This window comes from Macaca mulatta, chromosome 2, assembly GCF_049350105.2.
Source record: "Macaca mulatta isolate MMU2019108-1 chromosome 2, T2T-MMU8v2.0, whole genome shotgun sequence".
NCBI classification, from domain to species: domain Eukaryota; kingdom Metazoa; phylum Chordata; class Mammalia; order Primates; family Cercopithecidae; genus Macaca; species Macaca mulatta.
The window spans coordinates 154,250,392-154,273,586 of record NC_133407.1 but is presented as its reverse complement, the minus strand read 5'-3'; the positions used below and the strand labels follow the sequence as shown (position 1 = coordinate 154,273,586).

The window sequence follows — 23,195 nt, the reverse complement described above, 5'->3', positions numbered from 1 at the left end:
TACCTTATGACTCAGAATTCTACCCCAGATATAACTGAAAAGAAATGAAAACTTATTTCTATACAAAAGCTTGTACACGAATGTTCATACCAGCATTAATCATCATTGCCAAAAAGTATAAACAACCCAAATGTATATGAGTGTACAACAATATATCATCTTGGCTGTTCACAAGTCAAGTATCGATATTATGTACCCTAATCTGCTTATCACTTGCCACCTGGCAAGTTTCTGTTTACTTTCTTCCTTTCTCCTTCAATTGATGGATGCTCGCAGAAACATTAGGACATAAAACACAAATGTGAATGCAGTTTTGCTTTTCACTATATATATGCACATGAGACTCCTGATCCCTAGGCAAAACTACAAAATAGGCTGACTTATGCCTTCACTCCCCCAACATGGACTTCCTTCCTACTGCAGAAACAGTTCACAGGAGCAGGAACGCTGTTGTGATCCTTTCCTCCTCTTTTTACCCGACGTTTTATAATATACAGACACTTTTTATGATGGGGTTACTTTCTGAAAACAGTATTTCCCATTTATGATGGGCTTAAATCAAACCATTGTTAGCCAGGGACTGTCTGTACAACAACATGTATGTCACCCTAGCAAGAATAATTCCCAGGATGGGGCCTGAGATATTCTCTAGCAGCAGCCTGTGGGCTCTGACTTGGCCTTGGCCTTATCTGCCTGGCCTTTTTTGTCCAGACCCAGTATGAAGACAGCAGAATACAAGGCATACTTATCTTTACAAATAGCATGAGGCAAGAAAGAGGTGAAACACAGCAGACTGAATTCAAAATGATCTTGAGAGATTCAAGTGCAGCCAAGACTTTACCAGGAATTAATTCTATAGAAATAGGGAACTACTTACTACTGCTGAATTCAGGTATCAGAGGTCATGTAATGAGGGGGTAGCTTGTTATTTGTAACTCCACAGAACTAAGGAGTAAGTCTTACAAATAGTTTGGTCTTTAGTTCAGTTTTAGAAAGAACTTTCTAATAGCGGTGTCTAACAATGAAAAAAACTATCTTAGAAAATGAGACCCTGCTACCAGAGATATTCAAAGAGAGAAGCTGCTTGTCAGGGATGTTGCAGAAATAAATCCTCTACTAAAAGAGATTTAACTAGACCTCTGAGATCTTTTCTAACGCCTAGAGCTTGATTCTTTGTAGTCAGGGAACTTGTTTTCCTCTTTTTTTTTTTTTAAAGAAATGGGGTCTTGCTCTATCACCCAGGGTGGAGTGCAGTGGTGCAATCATGGCTCACTGCAGCCTCAAATTCCTGAGCTCAAGGGATCCTCCCACCTCATCCTTCTGAGTAGCTGGGACTATTGACATGTACCACCAAGCCTCACTCTCTCTCTCTCTCTCTCTCTCTATATATATATATATATACACATATATATATATATATTTTTTCAGAGACAGGGTCTCACTATGTTGCCTAGGCTGGTCTTGAACTCCTGAGCTCAAGCAATCCTCCTGCCTCAGCTTCCCTAAGTGCTGAGACTACAGGGGCTATTTTCATCTTTCAAACTATAGATACTTTAAATGCTTGTGGTATATTTGCCTTCACAACATATTGATTTTAACAACAATAAAGGGAGGTAAGGAGGTATACAAAATAGTGGTAATTTAAGAGCTATGTAAAATCAGGTGTGAAATATTGGGATTAATTTGGTATGTGAGCTGGTGAGGAATATATATGAATCAGAGAGTACTTGCAAAAGTCCTCAGCACTTATTCCCAACATTTTGTATTTTGAGACAGAGTCTCGCTCTGTGGCCCAGGCTGGAGTGCAGTGGTGCAATCTTGGCTCACTGCAATCTCTGCCTTGCAGGGTCAAGCAATTCTCTGCCTCAGCCTCCTGAGTAGCAGGGATTACAGATGCCCGCCATCATGCCCGGCTAATTTTTTGTATTTTTAGTAGAGATGGGGTTTCACCATCTTGCCAAGGCTGGTCTTGAACTACTGACCTCGTGGTCCACCCACCTCGGCCTCCCAAATTGCTGGGATTACAGGCGTGAGTCACTGCGCCCGGCTATTCCCAACACTTTTGAACCTTACTATAAACCAATGTTTACCATAAGAAGGTAGCAAACATGTCAAAGATTCTGGAAATCATTTTCAAATTGGATTTTGGTTCATCCCATATTATGCCTAGAGGTGCTCCATCTTCACTCCTGCCATTTTGCACCTAGAAATGTTTTCATAATGCAGTTTGTACCAGCTAATGCATCTGCTCAGTCCAGGTTTTGGATTAAAATCCCAGCTCTGCAACTCACTAGCCTGGGTGACCCTTTTCATCCTCTATAAAGAGGAAATCTACCTACTCCAAAGGGCAATTGCAAAGATTAAAGGAGAAGACAGATATCAAATACCTGGCACAGAAGAGGTGCTCTGTGAGATAGATGTATCACAAATATACATCTGGTTTCATTTTTCTCTTTTATGATTCTCCTAGTTCTCCCCAACAATCCCTAGTGAGGTAGTTCAGAAAGATTGCTTGCTGACTGCCACATAGTCTTACTCCACTGTTCACTGATTCCCACTTCTGACTTTTTTTCTCTAAGCCTTTTTTCTTGTTGTTTGAGACAGGGTTTTCTCTATCACCCAGGCTGGAGTGCAGTGGCGTGATCATGGCTCATTGTGGTCTCAATCTCCCAGGCTCTAGTGACCTTTCCACCTCAGCCTCCCAAGCAGCTGGGACTACAGGTATGTGCTTCCACGCCCGGTTAATTTTGTTTTTGTATTTTTTGTAGAGACAGGGTTTTGCCATGTTGCCCGGGCTGGTCTTGAATTCCTGGACTCAAGTGATCATCCCGCCTTGGGCTCCCAAAGTGTTGGGATTACAGGCATGAGCCATTGTCCATGGCCTTAAGCCTCCATTTCTTTATGTCCACTTTCTCAATTTTATATATTTTGACATTTTCACTGTTTCCAGTATATGATGTTTTTCCTATGACATCACAGAAATGGGTTTACTGGGCACACACTCCATCCTCCTCAATCCTAGATACAAGCCTCTCTTACTTCTTATTTCATACATCTAGGCTCCTGCCATTTCCCTGGCTCAAGTTTGCCAGATAATTCAAATAGTTCCATGCACTGGCCTGTTCCAAACTTTCCTTTGTATTGGTAAAACTATCCTACCTATGTATGTGTGTGAGGAAAGGTGTCTCAAGTAATTTTTATTTTTTTATGTTAGAGATAGAGTCTCACTATGTTGTCCATGCTGGAGTGCAGTGGTTATTCAGAGGCATAATCATGGTGCACTGCAGCCTCAAACTCCTGGGCTCAAGTGATCCTCCCATCTCAGCCTCCTAAGTAGCTGGGACTACAGACCTGTGCCACTGTGCCCAGCTCAAGTAAATTTTATCTAATTTTTTCAAATCTCCAGAAAGTTATATAGAAACTGCTAATCCTCATCATGCTGTTACAGAAAATAAAGTCCTTTAGAAGTTGAACAATTTATTCACAGTTACATGGGAAATTAACAGCAAGTTCTCCTCAAGCTGAGTCTTCCCAAATAAGAAAATATAATATAACTATTGTTCCCAGAGATAACGTTTTGTTAGCAAGTAGCTAAATAGCAAAGCAGCATTTGGGTAAGTAGAATGATCTCAGCAGATGAAACAGACAAACATGGAGATCAATCTGGGCAACATAGCAAAACCCCGCCTTTACAAAAAATACAAAAATTAGCTGTGCATGGTGGCATGCACTTGCAGTCCCAGCTACTCAGGAGGCTGAGGTGGGAGGATCACTTGATCCCAAGAGGTCAAGGCTGCAGTGAGCCGAGACTGTGTCACTGCCCTCCAGTCTGGGTGACTGAGCAAGACCCTGTCTCAAACGAACAGCAAAACCCACAAACAAAAACAGGAGGCCCAGAAGGATGCAGCGACTCCCTAGCTAGTAGTGAGGTTTAGTAAGCATCTGAACCAATTGGCTCGTGCCTGTTATTAGATCACTGTCTTTAAAAAAATTTTTCTACTGGGCAAATTGCTTGACCCCAGGAGTTTGAGACCAGCTTGGGCAACACGGTGAAACCCTGTCTCTAATAAACATATAAAAAAAATCAGGTTGGTGTGGTGGCATGCGCCTGTAGTCCCAGCTACTCGGGAGGCTGAGGTGAGAGGACTGCTTCAGCATGGAAGGCAGAGGTTGCAGTGAGCTGAGATTGTGCCACTGCACTCCAGCCTGGGTCACAGAGTAAGACCCTGTCTCAAAGAGAAGACAAAAAATTCTGTATTGTTAATCAAATGCAAATAACCAAAGGAAAAAAACACCTGTATTCTAGTTCCCACTGACTTCCCACTATCCCCATTACTAATATAATAATCTTCTTGTAATACTTTATATTCTAGCGTTTACTTCCTTTCTAAATTCTAAAATGGAGAAACCAGGTATAAACACCTCTATCTTCTCATTAAATATTAACACCAAATCAAAGAGTGGGGGGCGGGAAGGGAAGATATATGTTTTATAGACTTTCATATGTGAAAGTCTTGGGTTTTTTTTAAACCAAGAACTCTGCTTTAAGGAATTTTAACCCCTTTACAGGATGCTAACTACAACTCTCCAGACACAAAGCCGGGCAGGGGAGATGGTGGGTGGGTGGGAAGTTCTTAATCATACAAGTACAGTTATGCCTCACTTAATGATGGGGACACATCTTGAGAAATGAGTTATTAGGCTATTTCATCACTGTGTGAACACCATACAGTGTACTTACACAAATCTAGATAGTACAGCCTATGATACAGTTAGGCTGTATGGTACAGTCAATTGTTCCTAGGCTACAAAGTTGTACAGCAGGTTACTGTACCATAGGCAACTGTAGACAACTGTAATACAATAGTGTTTGTGTATCTAGACATATCTAAACATAGAAAAGGCACAGTAAAAATATGGCATTACAGGCTTGGTAGTGCGTGCCTGTAATCCCAGCTGCTCGGAGGCTGAGGCACGAGAATTGCTTGAAACCGTGAGGCAGAGGTTTCAGTGAGCCGAGATTGCACCACTGCACTCCAGCCTGGGCAAGAGTGAGACTCCGTCTCAAAAAAACAAACAAAACAAAAACAGCATTATAAACTTATGAAACAACTGTCTCATATGCTGTTGATCAAAATGTCATTATTCAGCACACGTGATTTTCGCTGGTAAATGATGTTCATGCACCTCTGCTTGGATTACAAGTAGCATGAGATTAATAATCTTATTTTAAGGATTTTAACTCAAGGTCCTTCCTAAATTGTTATAACCCAAAGAAAACCTGGACACTTAAATATGGCATGAGCTTAACTATCAGCAAACAGAAAGCCTTTGCACTGTAAGATTATTTTTTCTAAAAGCAAGTATCGTATTTTGGTAGATGAAATTCATCCCCCACTGGAAGCAAAACCTGTTCTATCTACAAAGTATTAAACACATCAAGATTTTGTTGTAGTTAAATAATTCATAAATAAATACTAAACTTGAAAGTGTTTTGGGCACTAGATCAACACAGTAGTCACCTTCCTAGATCAGAGATAAGCCAGTGGCCCTTTGTGTCAAATTACTGATGAATGGGAGCCTGGGTGAGTGCACAGCCTGGGAATGCTTTGACCTAAAGCATTCCTCTTTGGGTTTGGCTCAAAAGTTTGGAGCCTCTGAGAACCAATGTGCTTCCCTAGTTCAGCAATAGGTCACTAGCGCAGGATGGCTGAAGAAACTTGTAGAGCAGGTATTGAGAGAAACAGGAAGAACCAGTCCCAGGAAAAACACCCACAGGCAACTATGGGAGAAGAATGGACTATTTCCCAAATGCATACCAGAGACCCAAAAGAGCTTCTGCCAGTGTTTAATCAGAGTAGACAGACACAGCTGGGGTAGGGAGTATGCCTTGTGGAGGGGGTTTGAATAGATTCCTAGCTGAATTGGGGAGAGTGGATTTTTTTCTCCTTACCTTTTGTTACCTTTTTTTGTGTTGAAGCCTGAGAAGAGGCTAAAAAACACTGAACTAGCCTTCAGCTGAAAAGGGGAAAAGATATCAGTCCCCCGCAATATTTCAAGGGTAGGCAATGAATTATCTTAAAGACAAGAACACAGTAAATATCTAAATAATACAGGGAATAAGGCTTTCTGGGCAACTTGCAGACTTGGTAATGACAGCTTTCTAACACTCTGGCACAACCTAGATCTTTGTATTCCCCTAGAAAAAATGGAGGAGGAGGAAGCATTTGTTGAGCTCCTACTCTAAACCAAACATCACACTAGGTACTTCCATATATGTTATCTCCTTTAATAATTTCAACAAGCATGTACAATAAATCTCATTATGTTTTTACAAAGGGAGAAACTGAGGCTCAGATGAGTTATGTAATCTACTCAGATCTGGCAAGCAAATTCAAGTTTGCCCACTCCAAGGAATTAATTAATTAATCCCCTCCATTTCTCTTTAGTGGCTAAACTGGGATGAGCTCACCTATAAATCTCTTTTATGGAAGATTGTATATGTCATAAGAATATTTCCTAATTGGGATTTTGCTTCTCTTATAAATGAAGGGCTAATTTGATTCAGTATCCTCATTTTCTATTTCAAACTTATTGTCCAAATCTAGCCTACATATCCTCTGGAGGTTCTCAGATCACTTTTCAGCTGACAGGTCTCACATGTAGAATAAAGGGGCTAAAACAGCTACCTCTGAGCATACATCTGTCTTATGTCCAATGATGGTCAAATCAACTAAAATTATATTTAAACAACCATTTGTTTAGTTAGAACTCTAATAGCCTGTGCCTAATTGGGTCAGCCTAGTTACTAACTGTTCTACTGCATGTGAAGACTGCTCAGGGTGACTGTCTCCTTCTGTATTTTTGCTCTTATGACTCAGTGCAATTTAAAATATCCCTGGGTTTAATACAAACATTCTCAGAAGCCGATTTCCAAAGGACAGTAATCCCCTTCAAATACAAGCTTTCAAAATGGCATTAATGCTCATCAACACCTGGGGGGTTTTTAGCCTGCCCTACATGACACTGCTTTATACAGGCTACAGTAGCTCAGTAGGATTCCAGGCCAGATCCCCTAAGAAAAAAACCACCAAAGAAACCAGCAAAATTCTCAATTAATGTTTTCCTAGCTGTCTCTTATTTTCAGTACATTCTGCCACAGCTGAACTTTTTCTTTCGGTAGCCCATTAATATATTTACACTCACTACAGGAACAGAACTAATCCTCAGTTTCTAGCAGCAAATTAAATACATGTAAAACCATTTTACTGTGTGGCCTGGCAAAAGTCACTTTATCTTTCTGAGCTTCAGTGTTCTCATCTGTAAATGAGATTAATCTATATATCTAAGGGTCCCTTCTACTTCTGAAGTACTGTGAACCCAGCTGCCACTAACAAACATGGGATGAAGAAACTAACTGGACAAGAATCTGAAGTCAGCACAGGTCTCATCACTTAAAAAAATTTCTAAACTTTGTCTCCTGCCTTCCCCAAATACATGATCTCATTCATAACTGAATGCACAATAGTAAAACTCAATACCTAGTCACTAGTCAAAGGTTGAGGTGGAGTTCAGAGCCAAGCTCTGCTACAATGGCTTCCTGGGCTAAGTGCAAGTGGGCAATGAAAAAATACTGTTATCAGTCATGGTTACAATTATGTGGGTGAAGAGAGAGAGACTGTGCTCGCTCTATAGGCTTTGGAATTCTTCTGATTATTCCAGAGTTAAGCGGATGGTCTTGGGCAACTATCTTCACCTGGAGCTACTCACTTGGGTAGACAGCAATGGAAACACATTAAGCGAAGGACATTATTGAGAAGGGACTCTGAGAAGGGGAAATAATGACTGGAGTAGGAGTACGGATTTCCTTAAGAAGGTTTCACCTATTTATTTACACTGCTGTAGTGGCCTAGGAAACTTTCCAGAGCTTCCATATTCATAGAATTTTTATAAAATATGTTAAAAACAGTGACTCAACTTTTAGTAAACATTTACTTCAACTTGGGATAGGCCTAATGCCCAATGCATCTAATGCTTCAGGGAGCTAGACTTTCAACCACATATATTTCAGGATGGAGCTTTGAAAAAAAATCATCCTGGTATGAAAATAACACTGAATTTGAAGTCAGACAAAACTGGGTTTTGAATCCTGGCTTTACCACTTACTGAGTGACCTCTGGCAACTTGTAAAACCCCACTGAGCTTCAATTTCCTCATCTTTAAAATGGGAATAATACAATTTACCTGTAGGGCCTACTGTGAGGATTGGCAAATGTACGTAAAGCATCTAGCACTAGGCACATCACAGGAGTTTAATACTGTTAGTGGTAGTGGACTTGTCACCATCATCATCAAATAACAAACAGCAACACTGTGCATGGCCTCCCTCTCATCAACTCAGATACTAGTAAAATAAACTAAAGGGTAGAAAAAAATGTATCTTGAGCATCCATGCATGCATTAACTGGTTCTTGGTCACAGAAGGATCTGTGAAGTCCATCCACAGCCTACTTTCTTCCTACACAAAAAGCAAAGCCTGCAACAGAGTAGAAGTAGAATTAGTAAAGAAAGGCTGCTGCCGGCAGCTCACTAACAGTGTGGAGAAGAAATGGAAAGGAGAAAAAACTATAAAAAAAGCAGACGAACTAAGAAAAGGCTAGGGCCATTTACTGTAGAGGCACATAAATGGACATCTTCAGTAACCTGAGAGTATCACTCTAAGCTGAATACTACTGTATCTAAGCTCTTTCCATTAAGTTGGATTCAGTGTACTTTGTAAAAGAAGGCAGAGAAATTTCCCCAAAATGCTTAAAATGTGAAAAGTTTCAGTGCTTAAAATAGGTTTCTGGCTGGGCGTGGTGGCTCATGTCTGTAATCCCAGCATTTTGGTAGGCTGAAGTGGGTGGATCGCCCAAGGTCAGGAGTTTGAGACCAGCCTGGCCAACATGGTGAAACCCCCGCCTCTATTAAAAATACAAAAAATTAGTTGAGTGTGGTGGCAGACACCTGTCCTGTAATCCCAGCTACTGGGGAGGCTAAGGCAGGAGAATCGCTTGAATCCAGGAGGCGGAGGTTGCAGCGAGGCAAGATCGTACCACTGCACTCCAGCCTGGGAAACAAGAGTGAAACTGTCTCCAAAAACAAAAAGAAAGAAAGAAAGAAAGAAAATATATTTCAAAGCCAGGCATGGTGGCATGCACCTGCAGTCCCAGCTACTAAGGAGGCTGAGGTGGAAGTATTGCTTGAGCCCAGGAGTTCAAGACCAGCAGGGCAACATAATAAGACCCTGACCCTTTTTTTTTTTTTTTTTTTTGAGACGGAGTCTCGCTCTGTTGCCCAGGCTGGAGTGCAGTGGCCGGATCTCAGCTCACTGCAAGCTCCGCCTCCCGGGTTCACGCCATTCTTCTGCCTCAGCCTCCCAAGTAGCTGGGACTACAGGCGTCCACCACCTCGCCCGGCTAGTTTTTTGTATTTTTTTAGTAGAGACGGGGTTTCACCGTGTCAGCCAGGATGGTCTCGATCTCCTGACGTGGTGATCCGCCCGTCTCGGCCTCCCAAAGTGCTGGGATTACAGGCTTGAGCCACCGCGCCCGGCCTCTTTTTTTTTTTTTTTTGAGACAGAGTCTTACTCTGTCACCCAGGATGGAGTGCAGTGGTGTTATCTCAGCTCACTGCAACCTCCACCTCCTGGATTCAAGCAATTCTCCTGTCTCAGCCTCCCCAGTAGCTGGGACTACAGGTGCATGCCACCATGCCTGGCTAATTTTTTTTGTATTTTTAGTAGAGATGGGGTTTCACGGTGTTAGCCAGGATGGTCTTGATCTTCTGACCTCGTGATCCACCCACCTTAGCCTCCCAAAGTGCTGGGATTACAGGCGTGAGCCACCGCACCTGTCCAGCAAGACCCTGACTCTTAAAAAAAAAAAAAAAAAAAAAAAGACTTCAATTTGTAGAAAAATTTTATTTATGTGAAAGCATTCAAAGATCAACAAAATTTAGATGAACATGTTTACTGTATAAAGCCATATATAATGGAGGGGAAATCTCTATCTGCTTTATACAGGGAATTATTGGAACAACAAAAACAAAGTAAAATAGTTATGAATTTTCCACTCCCTTTCTTGAGGAAAAAAAGGGATTTCTTTCTTCAAGATTATGTTTTAAGGAAAAATCATTCTAAAGCTGAAATGGAAAAACAAAACAAGTCAGATTACATATTATGTCTTCTCCTTGCCCCCTGGTTTTAACTCTCTTTTTGAAAATTCAAGTTTTCTTTATTCTGTCTTCATTCCATAAAACTAGCCATTTACCTACTAGGAAGAATCCAAAGTGCAATGAAAGAAATGTACAGCTCATTACCTCCTAAGTGGCTTGAATTTAATTCTTCTAATGAGGTGTTAATGAGCAGCTAACGTTCTGTTCTATTATGTCTCTGACTTACACTAAATGGATTCAAAGGTGGCACTATGAGAGACCTGTTTCTGATTTTCTCGTATCTTGACTTTCTACATCTTGACATGAAGTGATAACAAGCTCTATATGAATTTTAAGCTCTGGGGCAATTTAAAAACTGCAAGGTATCCACTCAAAATTGAGGAGTTGGCGGGGTATGGTGACTCATACCTGTAATCCCAGCACTTTGGGAGGCCAAGGAGGGCAGATCACTGGAATCCTGGAGCCCAGGAGTTCAAGACCAGCCTGGGCAATATAGTGAGACCTTGTCTCTACAAAAAAATTAAAAAACGAGCCAAGCATGGTGGTTCACACCTGTAGTCCCAGCTACTCAGGAGGTTGAGATGGGAGGATCACTTGAACCCAGGAGGTGGAGGCTGCAGTGAGCCAAGATCGCGCCACTGCACTCCAGCATGGGCAATAAATTGAGACCCTGTCTCAAAACCAATCTAAAACAAAAACAAAACAGAGGAGTCAAAGCAGGCAGTTTTGTGTGGTTTTTAAAAAATTTTTTAACTGACTGTGGAATGTCTTCGTGTTCTAAGTGGGGTTAACAGCAGCTGTCCCCCTAACATCAGTAGAGCACTATGGGGCCAGGCACTGAGCTATGTGCTTTAACCAAATAATTTCATTTTAATGTCACAATAATCTTATAAAGAACGATTACTATTTCTATGTTATGGATGGGTATACCAAGACTTAGAGAATTGAAGAAACCTTGCCCAGGTTTCCAAGGTTAGTAAGTGGAAGAACTGGAATTTGAACTTGGGAGTTAGGTTTAATATGGTACAAAGAACCAGTGTTTTACTTTTTGAGTCCATTTGAATATCTGTTATATCACTAATTGAATAAGACACTGTCTTCTCAGTATACTAAAGAATTTATTTTTATTTGACGCGGAGTTTTACGCTTGTTGCCCAGGCTGGAGTATGATGGCACAATCTCGGCTCACTGCAACCTCCGCCTCCTGGGTTCGAGTGATTCTCCTGTCTCAGCCTCCTGAGTAGCTGGGATTACAGGCATGCGCGACCATGCCCAGCTAATTTTGTATTTTTAGTAGAGACAAGGTTTCTCCATGTTGGTCAGGCTGGTATCGAGTTTCTGACCTTGGGTGATCCACCCTCCTCAGCCTCCCAAACTGCTGGGATTACAGGCATGAGCTGCTGTGCCCTGCCATACTAAAGAATTTATAAAACACTTAAATAAAAATAGTAATGTACAGTATTTGCTTTTAGAACTTTATTACTCCCTCCCACATTCACTTCTCTGGTCTTCTCCCTTGAAGTCTTAAGTTAGAATTGAAGAACAAAAGAGTAAGAAAAGAGGCAGGCTGAATTACTGATTAGCGTTTTCACCATCTGAAAAGAACATGCTGCTGTAACTCTTCTTAGAGATAATTTATAGATGTGAACAATTTGTTTCAGACCCTAAGATTACCTTATAAAAGCAAACTTTTAAAAACACTTATTTATTTATTTATTTATTTATTTATTTTTGAGACGGAGTCTCGCTCTGTCGCCCAGGCTGGAGTGCAGTGGCGGGATCTTAGCTCACTGCAAGCTCCGCCTCCCGGGTTCAGGCCATTCTCCTGCCTCAGCCTCCTGAGTAGCTGGGACTACAGGCACCCGCCACCTCACCTGGCTAGTTTTTTTGTATTTTTTAGTAGAGACGGGGTTTCACCGTGTTAGCCAGGATGGTCTCGATCTCCTGACCTCGTGATCCGCCCGTCTCGGCCTCCCAAAGTGCTGGGATTACAGGCTTGAGCCACCGCGCCCGGCCAAAACACTTATTTTTAAAAGGTGAAAGGGATATTAAAAGATTATCTGTTCAACTCCTGATATTACAGTAGAAATACTGAGGATTTCCTCTAGTTAATAATTGGGACAGGGCCAGAACCCAGGTCCTTCAAGGCCTAACTTGACCTGTAGCTCCTGTAAGACTAGTCCTCAATTTGCAGCACTAGGTGGCCTGTCTCTGGCTAACAAAGTTTGGATCTATCCATAGATTATTTTATTTATTTTTTTTGAGACGGAGTTTTGCTCTTTGTTGCCCAGGCTGGAGTGCAATGGTGAGATCTCGGCTCACTGCAACCTTCACCTCCCGGGGTTCAAGCGATTCTCCTGCCTCAGTGTCCCGAGTAGCTGGGATTACAGGCATGCACCACCATGCTCGGATAATTTTGTATTCTTAGTAGAGATGGGGTTTCTCCATGTTGGTCAGGCGAGAATATTATTTCTCTCTGCATGTGAAGGTAACAAGGAGAAAGGACACATATTCAGAGTATAGCCAAGAGTGGTCTAATAGAATATGTCGTGTAATATGAAACACAAAAACGAGACCAGCTTCTACCTTTAACAGAGACTATGATTCAAAGCACTTAACCCTTTGAGAATTTTCTAACTCCTGTAGAACCATTTCATGTTTAAGTCCACTCTCATTCAAACACTTGTCAATTCATAATAAAGATAACATTCTTATTTGGATTTGTTTCCAGTCTAATCTTTCTATACCAAGTTACTCAGATAAGTGTGTTTAAGGCCAAATACCTATAGAAGTCACTACATTTTGCTTGGCTGATATCTTCACAGTTCTAAGAATTACAGATCTTTTGAATTTAATGTAGTACAGTTACAGGCTGCAATGATTGTGTAGTTTTGTTAATTATAAATAAATAGGTGAAATACTTTAGAAAGCTTGGACTTCATTTTAAAGTTCTAAACTGGCGTGAAAGACTGGAGAGTTACAGCAATGCTTCATCAGGAACTCATGTGGATGTCTTATGACATATCAAAAGTGCTCTGGACACTCTAGAGAAAGACAAAGACTTTAAAAAGTCATTTCCCCATATCTAAAGGGAGGGGAACCCTACACAAATAATTTCAGATATTAATTCCACGTGACTTACCTATATCGCTCCTCCTGTAGGGTCTGCATTATTAAGGAATAGTCCCTCTGATAATGTTCCTTAAGAGTCTCAAAGGATTCCTCTAGTCTGGCCTGGGTTTCCCGGATCTCCTGGATCTCATGTAGTAGTGCATCAAATCCTGAGCTCTGCATGTCCAGGGTGTTTGTTTTGGAGCTGGATGCTCCTACAGCGATGCCCCCTGTGGTGCTGTTGGCTCCCACTGAGCCTGAAGTGGCACTAGAACAATCTTCTTCACTACCATATTTTGGGCTAGACTGAAAGTTCGAAATCACTCCCAAAGCCTTCCCCGCATCATCCACTTGCCCTTCCTCTAAAGAGTCCTTTAGGTTGGGGATGTTGTCTGCACTGCCAAATTTGTTCCGAATGAGTGAGGCAATCTCTCTTGGCTTTGAGACTACAGCGCCTGCTGCTGAATGGGTGGCTTGGGAGAAGCTGGAAAACCCACCTTTGACACTATCCACCACACCTTCACTGAAGCCAGTCACCTTTGCTCCCACATCCTTCAGACCCTGGTGCATGTCCCTGAAGACATCCTTTGGCTGCCGGGGGATCCCATTCTGCTCCACCTCTCTGAGCTTCCTGTGGTAGTGCTCAAGTTTCTTTTGCAGCTGGAGGATAGTTTGGGCCGATTTCTGGTTCTTCTTCTCAAAGACCTGCTTGATGCGGGCAGCCTGCTGTTTGTCTGCGCTGTTGGCAAGCTTCAAGTATTCAGCAACGTTGTCGTCCCGGGCTGTTTGTGCAATCTTGATTTGTTCTGTGAGCTTCAGGATCTTCTGCTGCAGGTGAGCAATGGCAGCCTTTGTGCGCTGAGGGTCTGGTGTTCCATCCACAGAGTCTGTGTGGATGCTGCCATCGGTACTGGAGGCCACTGCACTGGACGTTTGGGCAAGGCTGCTTACTTCCAACCGTTCGATCTAGTGTAAAAACAAGAGGTAGATGTTAGAAGCCCAAGAGGACTACGTCTCCAAAATCAATGGGCCAAAATGTATTGTAAATGTATCTACTCTCAAATCTCAGTAGATAAACGGACCTATAATTCCCCCTTGTCCTATGCAAGCCCTGTCCCCCTCTTGTATAATGTCCTCATACAAGTATACTTTAAGCAAAACAGATATATGAAAAAAGATCTGCACAAGATATAAGCTGGCAGATTCTTCCTTTGCTAGAGGATTTTTCAGTGTTTCTTCACACAATAACACTCCCTTAGTGGGTTTAAAGTATGAAGTAATTCACTTTCTTTACACATAATTTTTATTCAGAAGAACATCTATGTAAAACAAGTTGTATCTCCATTCCAATATAATCATATGAAAACCCTTTTGGTGTTCAGACATCTCTGTAATTCTGATCCACACTTATAGATTATGGTCACCTAAAAATGTTGGCAAGAATAGGTATGTTACTGGCTAGATATAAAAATGCAATTTTTATCACAATGATTTTTATCCAAATCATGTCAAGGGTGATGGATCATTCTATATATTCTAAGGGCACTTAAGTGGCAGCTGGAGATGGTTGGAGGCAAGATGGGAGGGTACTGCTGAAGGTGGCAAAGATGAATGTTACCAAATCAAAGGTGATAACCCTGAGCAAGAAAACTTGAAAACTCAGGGACAGGAACAGTAAGAGCTAAGTTAACAAGTCAGGGACAAAGGTCAGGTCTTTTGGAGCCCAAATTTTGTGACTTTTATTCAGTAAAAGGTTTTTGTTAGGCAAGGGACTCCAAAGCACATATACTTTAACCCTTTCATGTGGGTGAGAATCATTCAAAGGAGTTGAAGAAAAAGACAAGATACTCAGATTTAAAAGCATAAATGTTCACTCTTCAACATAGTTAGTTAAATCTGGGGAGGTCAAGTTTCCCAAATTCAGGAGAAAAAAATCCTTTAGTAGGTCATCCCTGGGTGTGGCTTGTGGTGGTAAATTTGAGTAGTGCCCAAAGAAGAAGGCTCTAGAAACTGTTCTTGGCCAGGCACAGTGGCTCATGTCTATACTGCCAGTGCTTTGGGAGGCCAAAGGAGAAGGATCACTTGAGGCCAAGAGTTTAAGACCATCCTGGGCAACACAGTGAGACCCCCCTCTCTACCCAGTTTTTTTTTTTTTTAATTAGACAGGTATGGTGGCACACACCTGTAGTCCCAGCTAGTAGGGAAGCTGAGGTGGGAGGATCACTTGAGCCCAGTAGTTCCAGGCTGCAGTGAGCTATGATCGCACCACTGCACTCCAGTCTGAGTGACAAAGCGAGACCCTGTCTCTAAAAATAACAAAACAAAACTGCTCTCTGTTAAGCAGTAACAGAGTAATGAGTAATGAGTAATAAAATAACCTTCTTAGGGCAATAAAAATCCCCAGTACAAGTGCCAAATTACAATCCTTTTCTTGGTTCCCATATTAATCTGTACCAGGTAACAATTTGCTAGAAAGAACTATATACAAGGTTACCTTCTTCCTCATATTTTCATGACAATAATGCAGGAAGTTTGAAATATTTATGAAATGCCAATAACTAACCTAGGGATAACATCTTCTTTTTTTCATCTGGGATGTATTACCTCAGTTTGCCATCTGAGCAGTAGCTATGCTGATCTCTGAGCCATAAAACACATTTAGTTCATTACTGAATTCAATATATTACCACTGATGTGAATAAAAACATTACTTTCTTTCTAGATGAACAAATAAGAAATACTGTGCATTTAAATAAAATCAAAAGAGAACTTAATACTGAAATTAATGACAAAATAACGTTATGCTCCACTAGTTAATAAAAGAGAATATCCGGAATAGTTACTAGCACAATAACTGTTTTGTGTCACTTCTTCCTTCTGCCCAATTCATCTTTTGGTGCATGCTAACAAGCAGTGGAATGGCCAGACACAGCAGAAGGGAGGAGCAGCCAGAGTTCCAGATAACCAAGGTGCCAAGAGTTGCAACAAGAGCTCCTGGAAATCCACTTTATTCAGTGCCCAATGTCTTCTAGGTTGTACAAGGTTCTAATTGTTACATTTTCTTTCTGAATGAGATTTCAGATCCTTGACCTTGATGAGTATTTATGTTTAATAATTAAGCTCAAAATATACCACAATATAAAGGAAAGCAAACATAAGAATGTCACTAGATCCAAGACTCTAAGCTTCTGCATGCTCTAGTTATCCCTCTCTTAGGTTCTCTGATATTAATATGAATATTTACATGCAATCTGTAGACTAAAGAAGTGTAACTATGGCCAGGCACAGTGGCTCACACCTGTAATCTCAGCACTTTGGGAGGCCAAGGTGGGAGGATCGCTTGAGCCCAGGAGTTTGAGAACAGCCTGGGTAACATGGCGAAATCCCGTATCTACAAAAAATTTAAAAATTAGCTGGGCATGGTGGCACATGCCTGGAGTCCCAGCTGCTCAGGAGGCTGAGGTGGGAGGATAGCTTGAACCTGGGAGGCAGAGTTTGCAATGAGCCATGATTGTATTTGATTATATCTCTAAAATGGAAAAAAAAAAAAATCTCTACACTAAACTTTCAATATATAGTCACATGCTGCATTATGACATTTCAGTCAATGATGGACTGCATATACAACAGTGGTTCCATAAGACTATAATACCAGATTTTTGCTGTACCTTTTCTGTTTAGCTATGTTTAGATACACAAGCACCACTGTGGTACACTGCCTACAGTATTCAGTACAGTAACCTGCTGTACCGGTTTGTAACCTAGAAGCAATAGGCTATACCACATAGCCTAGGCGTTATACCATCTAGGTTTATGTAAGCACACTCATTGATGTTCGCACTTTGACAAAACTCCCTAACTGCATTCCTCAGAATGTATCCCCATGTTTACAAGTGAACACATTTCAGATGTGATTTTATTTCCTTATGTAGTAACTGAAGAGATAAACTAGGCTGTCTATAATCTGACTTCTGTCCTACTTGGGCTGTTTGGAGCCATAGTATGTCCTGGCTCCTATTCAGAATCATCAACATGCCTGCAAGAGTATAGCTGATAGAACCCAAGGTCTTCAGCCTCTAAAAAAAACTAACCCATAGCTTCAGCAGTAAGGTAGTCTAACACTGAAACCATGAATCACTGGACTACTGGAACTCCTCCCAATTCTGGCAGAAACAATTTTTTTTACAGGAGGGAGAAAATGGGAAATAAGGGGAGGGGAAGAGAGGAGAATGATGGAGAGAAAGAGAGGGAAGAAGAGAGGAAAAAACCAGAGAAGAGGACGAAGAAGAGTGGGGTGCAGAGGGAGAGCAAAGGAGGAAAGAAAGAGAAAGTTACATTGGATTACAGAATCACAGGACGGGGAGAACAGCTGCGATATATTCTGAGTTAGGAACAAAGTCCTTAAAGGGGAAGTCCATGCTCTAGGCATTAATACTTAGCACTTAGCTATGAGTTATGAAGGCACCAACTGAAAAGTGGTTCCCTTTTTCAACAGGCTTTGCTGGCATATTATTAGGCTGTCCATACATAAAATTAGATTTCTCCTCTTTTTTTTTTTTTTTTTTTGAGACAGAGTTTTGCTTTTGTTGCCCAGGCTGGGGTGCAGAGGCGTGACCTCAGCTCACTGCAACCTCTGCCTCCCGGCTTCAAGTGATTCTCCTGTCTCAGTCTCCTGAGTAGATGGGATTACAGGTGCGCGCCACCACACCCGGCTAATTTTTTCATATTTTTAGTAGAAACGGGGTTTCTACTACCATGTTGGCCAGGCTGGTCTCAAACTTCTGACCCCAGGTGATCCGCCCGCCTCCCAAAGTGCTGGGATTACAGGCGTGAGCCACTGTGCCCGCCATAAAATTAGATTTCTAACTCACTCCAGATAGACAATTAAATCCCAAATGTAAAAGGCAAAATTTAAAAACCTTTCAAAGGCAGCATTGGAAAATAATGAAGGCTTTTCTTAAACATTCAAGGAAAGGTACAAATCCAAAAAATAAGATTATTGAATCTGGCTCCATATAGAATAGTAGTGAAGCATAGATTCTGGCATAAATGGCTTGGGTTCAAATCTGGCTTTGCTACTAGCAAGTTATGTACACAAGTTAACCTCTGCATCTATTTGTCAACTCTAAAACTGTTAAATGCTAATGCTCACTTTAGAAGACAATTATGAGGATGAAATGGGTCAACAAATATAAAAGGGCTTACAACAGTACCTGGCACTGAGTAAGTTGCTAGCACTGTTTTTGTATCGTGAAAGTGGTTCTTTTAAAAAATTTAAATATTAAGAGATCCTAGAATATATTCCCTTCCAAGATCTTTCTACATTTCAGGCATGAACAAGAGATATGTAAAGGGTCTGAACCAAAGGAATAATGTAATTCAACACTACAATAAAAGTAATATAGTCACCTATGCTAGATATAGTTGGCCTCGTGGCTATACACTTGGCTAGCTAACCTTCCAATTTTAAAAACATTACAGATGTTGTTATCCCTGATTTACAAATGACTTGATTGCCTCCCACCACCAGTTATTACAAGGCAGTATGAAGAAAGCAGCAGCAGTCCCAGCTACTCAATAGGGTGTCTTTTTCTGACCATATCCTGAGGGGCTTTTGTACTCTCCTGTCAGAGTCCAGAGTATCAGTGTAGCAAATACTGCACATTCATAACTCATGTTAGAATTTGTAATTAATTTGTATAGAAAAAGGTAAAAATCAGTCAGTTAAATATATTTTGACTATTTATTATATGCAAGGCAATGTGCTAAAAAGCTAAGGATATGGTCAGAAGCCAGAATTCTGATCTGTTGCTGTAACAGACTATACTGCTTTGTCTGCATTGTATCTTTTACTATTAAGAGAGAGTTTGTCAGACTTAAATTTATCTATTAACTGATCTGAATTAGTTGACAGAAAACAACCCAAGAGAAAATCTAAACAGCAACACCTCAAAATACAGATTAATCAGGGCAGAGTGGTGCCATTTAGAGCACAGTATTTAACTCAGCTTTGCTACTTAGCTCTGTCTACTTTCTCTAAGTAGATGAAAGTGTCAGAACACAACAGCACCCAGCTTTGAGAATAATCACGTGTAAAGGCAATGTGGTGGAAAGGGCACTGACAAGAATAAAAAGACCTAGGTTCAAACCTAGCTTTATCACCTTACAAGCTGTGTGGTTTTGGGTCATCTACTTGTTCTCTTTCAACCTTAGTTGTCTCATCTATACAAGAGGGTTATCACTTTCTAGAGAGATGTTTTTGAAAAAATGTTAAAGATGTATTAAGTCAGATGATGCATGCCAAACATGGTAAACTAATTAATTACCTTCTTCCATCACTTAACCTGGCCTGTACATTCATTACTCAAAATCCAAATATCTATTTGTAACTAGAAAAAAATTAATAAATTGGCTGGGTGTGGTGGCATGCCTGTAATCCCAGCACTTTGGAAGGCCGAGATGGGCAGATCACTTGTGTTCAGGAGTTCGAGACTAGCCTGGGCAACACGGCGAAACCCCGTCTCTTAAAAAAAAAAAAAAAAAAAAAAAATTAGCCGGGTGTGGTGATGCATGTGTGTAGTTCCAGCTACTCAGGAGGCTGAGGTCGGGGGAAGATTCCTTGAGCCCGGGAGGTCAAGGCTTCAGTGAGCTGAGATTGTGCCACTGCACTCCAGCCTGGGTGACAGGGTCTCCAAAAAAAGAATAGTGACTCAGGCTATAATATTCAAGAATCATTCTCACAAGACTTTAGAATGAAGTATATTATATATGATTAGTCTGAAGTCTGTTAATGTGGGAAAATGTCAAAAATTTTCTATTTTCTGAGCATGTGCTAACCAGGAAAAGGAGAAGGTAACAAAAAAGGTGCTTTTATTACTGAGAATTAAAAAAATATGTATTAATATTCATGTGCAGAAAAGCCAATGTGACTACAGAACTGTCATCAATAAGTTCTCCTTTACAAGTTAATTCCTGCTACAAATACTTCAATGATACAGTGTCATTAAAACAAAGTATTTCTTAGCCTTAGCTTAATTCTATTTATTTCAAGCAATTGTGATAAGATGAAATTCTAAAGTAATGAAGGAATCCAAAATGCTCAATAGGGTCTATGATAATCTGGCTCTCCCTGAGCTGGTTGTCATGACTTGTTAGGAAGCTTGTGAAGAGTAGAGGCTCCAAGGAAGAGCTGTTCAAACGATATACCCCTAATCCCATGTTAGGCCTAATTACTTTTCTTACTCTTAAAAATAATTTATTGGCTGATGAATTCTAAAGGTACACCACTAGCCCGCACTTCCTTTAATACTAGACTCATATATCTAACTACCTACTTAGTATCTCTACTTGCATGTTCAACAGTCAGTTCATTTTTTATTTGTTTTTGAGACAGAGTCTCGTGTCACCCAGGCTGGGGTGCAGTAGCATGATCTTGGCTCACTGCAACCTCTGCCTCCTGGGTTTAAGCGATTCTCGTGCCTCAGCCTCCCAAATAGCTGGGATTATAGGCGTGTGCCACCACACCTGTCTAATTTTTAGTGGAGGAGGGGTTTTGCCATGTTGGCCAGGCTGGTCTCGAACTCCTGGCCTCAAGTGATCCACCCACCTTGGACTCCCAAAGTGCTGGGATTACAGGCATGAGCCACCATGTCTGGCCAATTCTTTTTTTTTCTCATATACTGTATATCCAGTTAACAACATTAATAATCATAGTTGCTAATACATATAGTATACTTGCTATGTGCTAAGCACTGTTCTAAATCCTTGGCATGTACATTGTTTAATTGTTTTTTTTTTTTTTTTTTTTTTTTGAGATGGAGTCTCACTCTGTCACCCAGGCTGGAGTGCAGTGGCATAATCTCGGCTCACTGCAACCTCCGCCCTCCGAGTTCAAGCAATTCTTCTGCCTCAGCCTCCTGAGTAACTGGGATTACAGGTGAGGGCCACCATGCCTGGCTTATTTTTTGTATTTTTAGTAGAGACAAGGTTTCACCATCTTGGCCAGGCTGGTCTTGAACTCCTGACCTCATGATCCACTTGCCTCAGCCTCCCAAAGTGCTAGGATTACAGGCATGAGCCACTGCGCTTGGCCTCATTGTTTAATTCTGCACAGTAACACTATGGGATGGGTATTATTATTTATCCTAATTTCATGGCTAAGAAAACCAAATCATAGGGAATTTAAGTTGTTCGAGATCACAAATTAAAGAAGTGCCAGACTCAATGTTTGAACCCAGATAGTCTAGCTACAGAGTCTGTGTTATTACCCACTATGTATATACCATGTTGTCCCAGCAATGCAACAGTCTCCTATAACTGCAATAATATTTTTATAATTATCTGCAGAGCAGCCAGAGTAGTTGTTTTAAAAAGTTAAGTCAGATCACAACACTCTTTTTATACCTTTGACTTTCCAGTGGCTCTCTATCTCAGTCAGGGTAAAAGCCAAAGTTCTTACAATGGCCATGATCTACACCTGCACCACTACATCCCATAACCTCCCTGACTTCATCTCTTACTAGTCATCCCTTTACTCCACTGCCACCAGCTACAATGGCCTCCCCTGTTGTTCCTGGAACATGAGAGACAGGTACCCACGTCAGGGCTTTTCACTCAGTGAGTGTTCCTTCTTTCTGGAGTGCTCTTCCCTCAGACAACTGCACGGCTTGCGCCGTAACCTCCTTTAAGTCTTTGTTTCTATGTCACCTTAGCAGGGAGGACTTCTCTGACTGCCTTATTTATTTATTTATTGACGGAGTCTTGTTCTGTCATCCAGGCTGGAGTGCAGTGGCGTGACCTCGGCTCGCTGCAACCTCCGCCTCCAGGGTTTAAGTGATTCTTCTGCCTTAGCCTTCCGAGAAGCTGGGACTACAGGTGCGCACCACCACGCCTGGCTAATTTTTGTATTTTTAGTAGAGATGGGTTTCACCATATTGGCCAGGCTGGTCTTGAACTCCCGACCTTGTGATCTGCCCGCCTTGGCCTCCCAAAGTGCTGGGATTACAGGCATGAGCCACCACGCCCGGCCTGCCTTATTTAAAATTGCAAATTTTGGTTCCACTATGAACTTTCTGTTTTCTTTCTTGACTTCATTTTTCTACATAGAACTTTTTACCTTTTGACATATATTTTTACATTTCGTAAAAAACTAGAATATAAGGCTCATGAAAGTAGATATTTTTGTGTTTTGTCCACTTTTGTTTCTCTAACAACTAAAACTGTGCATGGCACTTAGCAGCTATTCAAATATTTGTTGAATGAATACAATTTCCTATTCTCTTATTGATTCAGAGTATTTTTTGGGTGTGCTATGTTCCACTCTTTCATTAGAATCTGAAGTGTTTCCATTTATTGTATCACCAAGAAATCTTAACAAGCTTATTTATAACTTCTTCATCTGTGTTATAACAGGATCTTACTGCATCAGAGATTGACTTTTAAAAGCTTCCCAAAGTACCTTATCTTCACACATTAAAATCAGACATTTTATAATTTTTTAAAAAGCTTAAAGTTCATTTATAGTCTTGCATGAATTGCCCTAATATACTTTAGTATTCTCCTCTTGTTTTATTCAAAACATGTGTTAAATGCCCAAAATTATTTTTCTGTGAACTACATGAATATTTCTACTCCTTAGATAGACAGACATTTTCTGAGATTATGAAAGTGGAAGTCTCAATCTGGTTTATGGGTAAACATGATGATGATAGTAGCAAAGGTAATAGTAGTAACTGAGTGCTTACTATGAACCTGGTACAAATCTAAATGCTTTGCTTACATTAACTTGGTTAATCCTCAAAACAAACCTCGGAGATACATACTATTTTAATCTCCATTTTATGGTTGAAGAAATTGAATCAGGAGAAGTT

At 40.9% G+C, this 23,195-nt stretch overlaps 1 protein-coding gene across 45 annotated transcripts in view; it reads right to left on the bottom strand.

Annotated features, from left to right (window-relative positions):
- The window catches only part of TMCC1 (transmembrane and coiled-coil domain family 1), a 255,894-nt gene that overhangs the window by 17,061 nt on the left and 215,638 nt on the right, over positions 1-23,195 (bottom strand). For all 45 annotated transcript variants that reach the window (XR_013413373.1, XR_013413372.1, XM_077990413.1 and 42 more), the window contains 1 exon segment: positions 13,358-14,292. Coding sequence is in view for 43 of the 45 variants with exons in the window: in XM_077990413.1 (XP_077846539.1) it covers positions 13,358-14,292 (935 nt within the window). In the remaining 2 variants the exon portion in view is untranslated.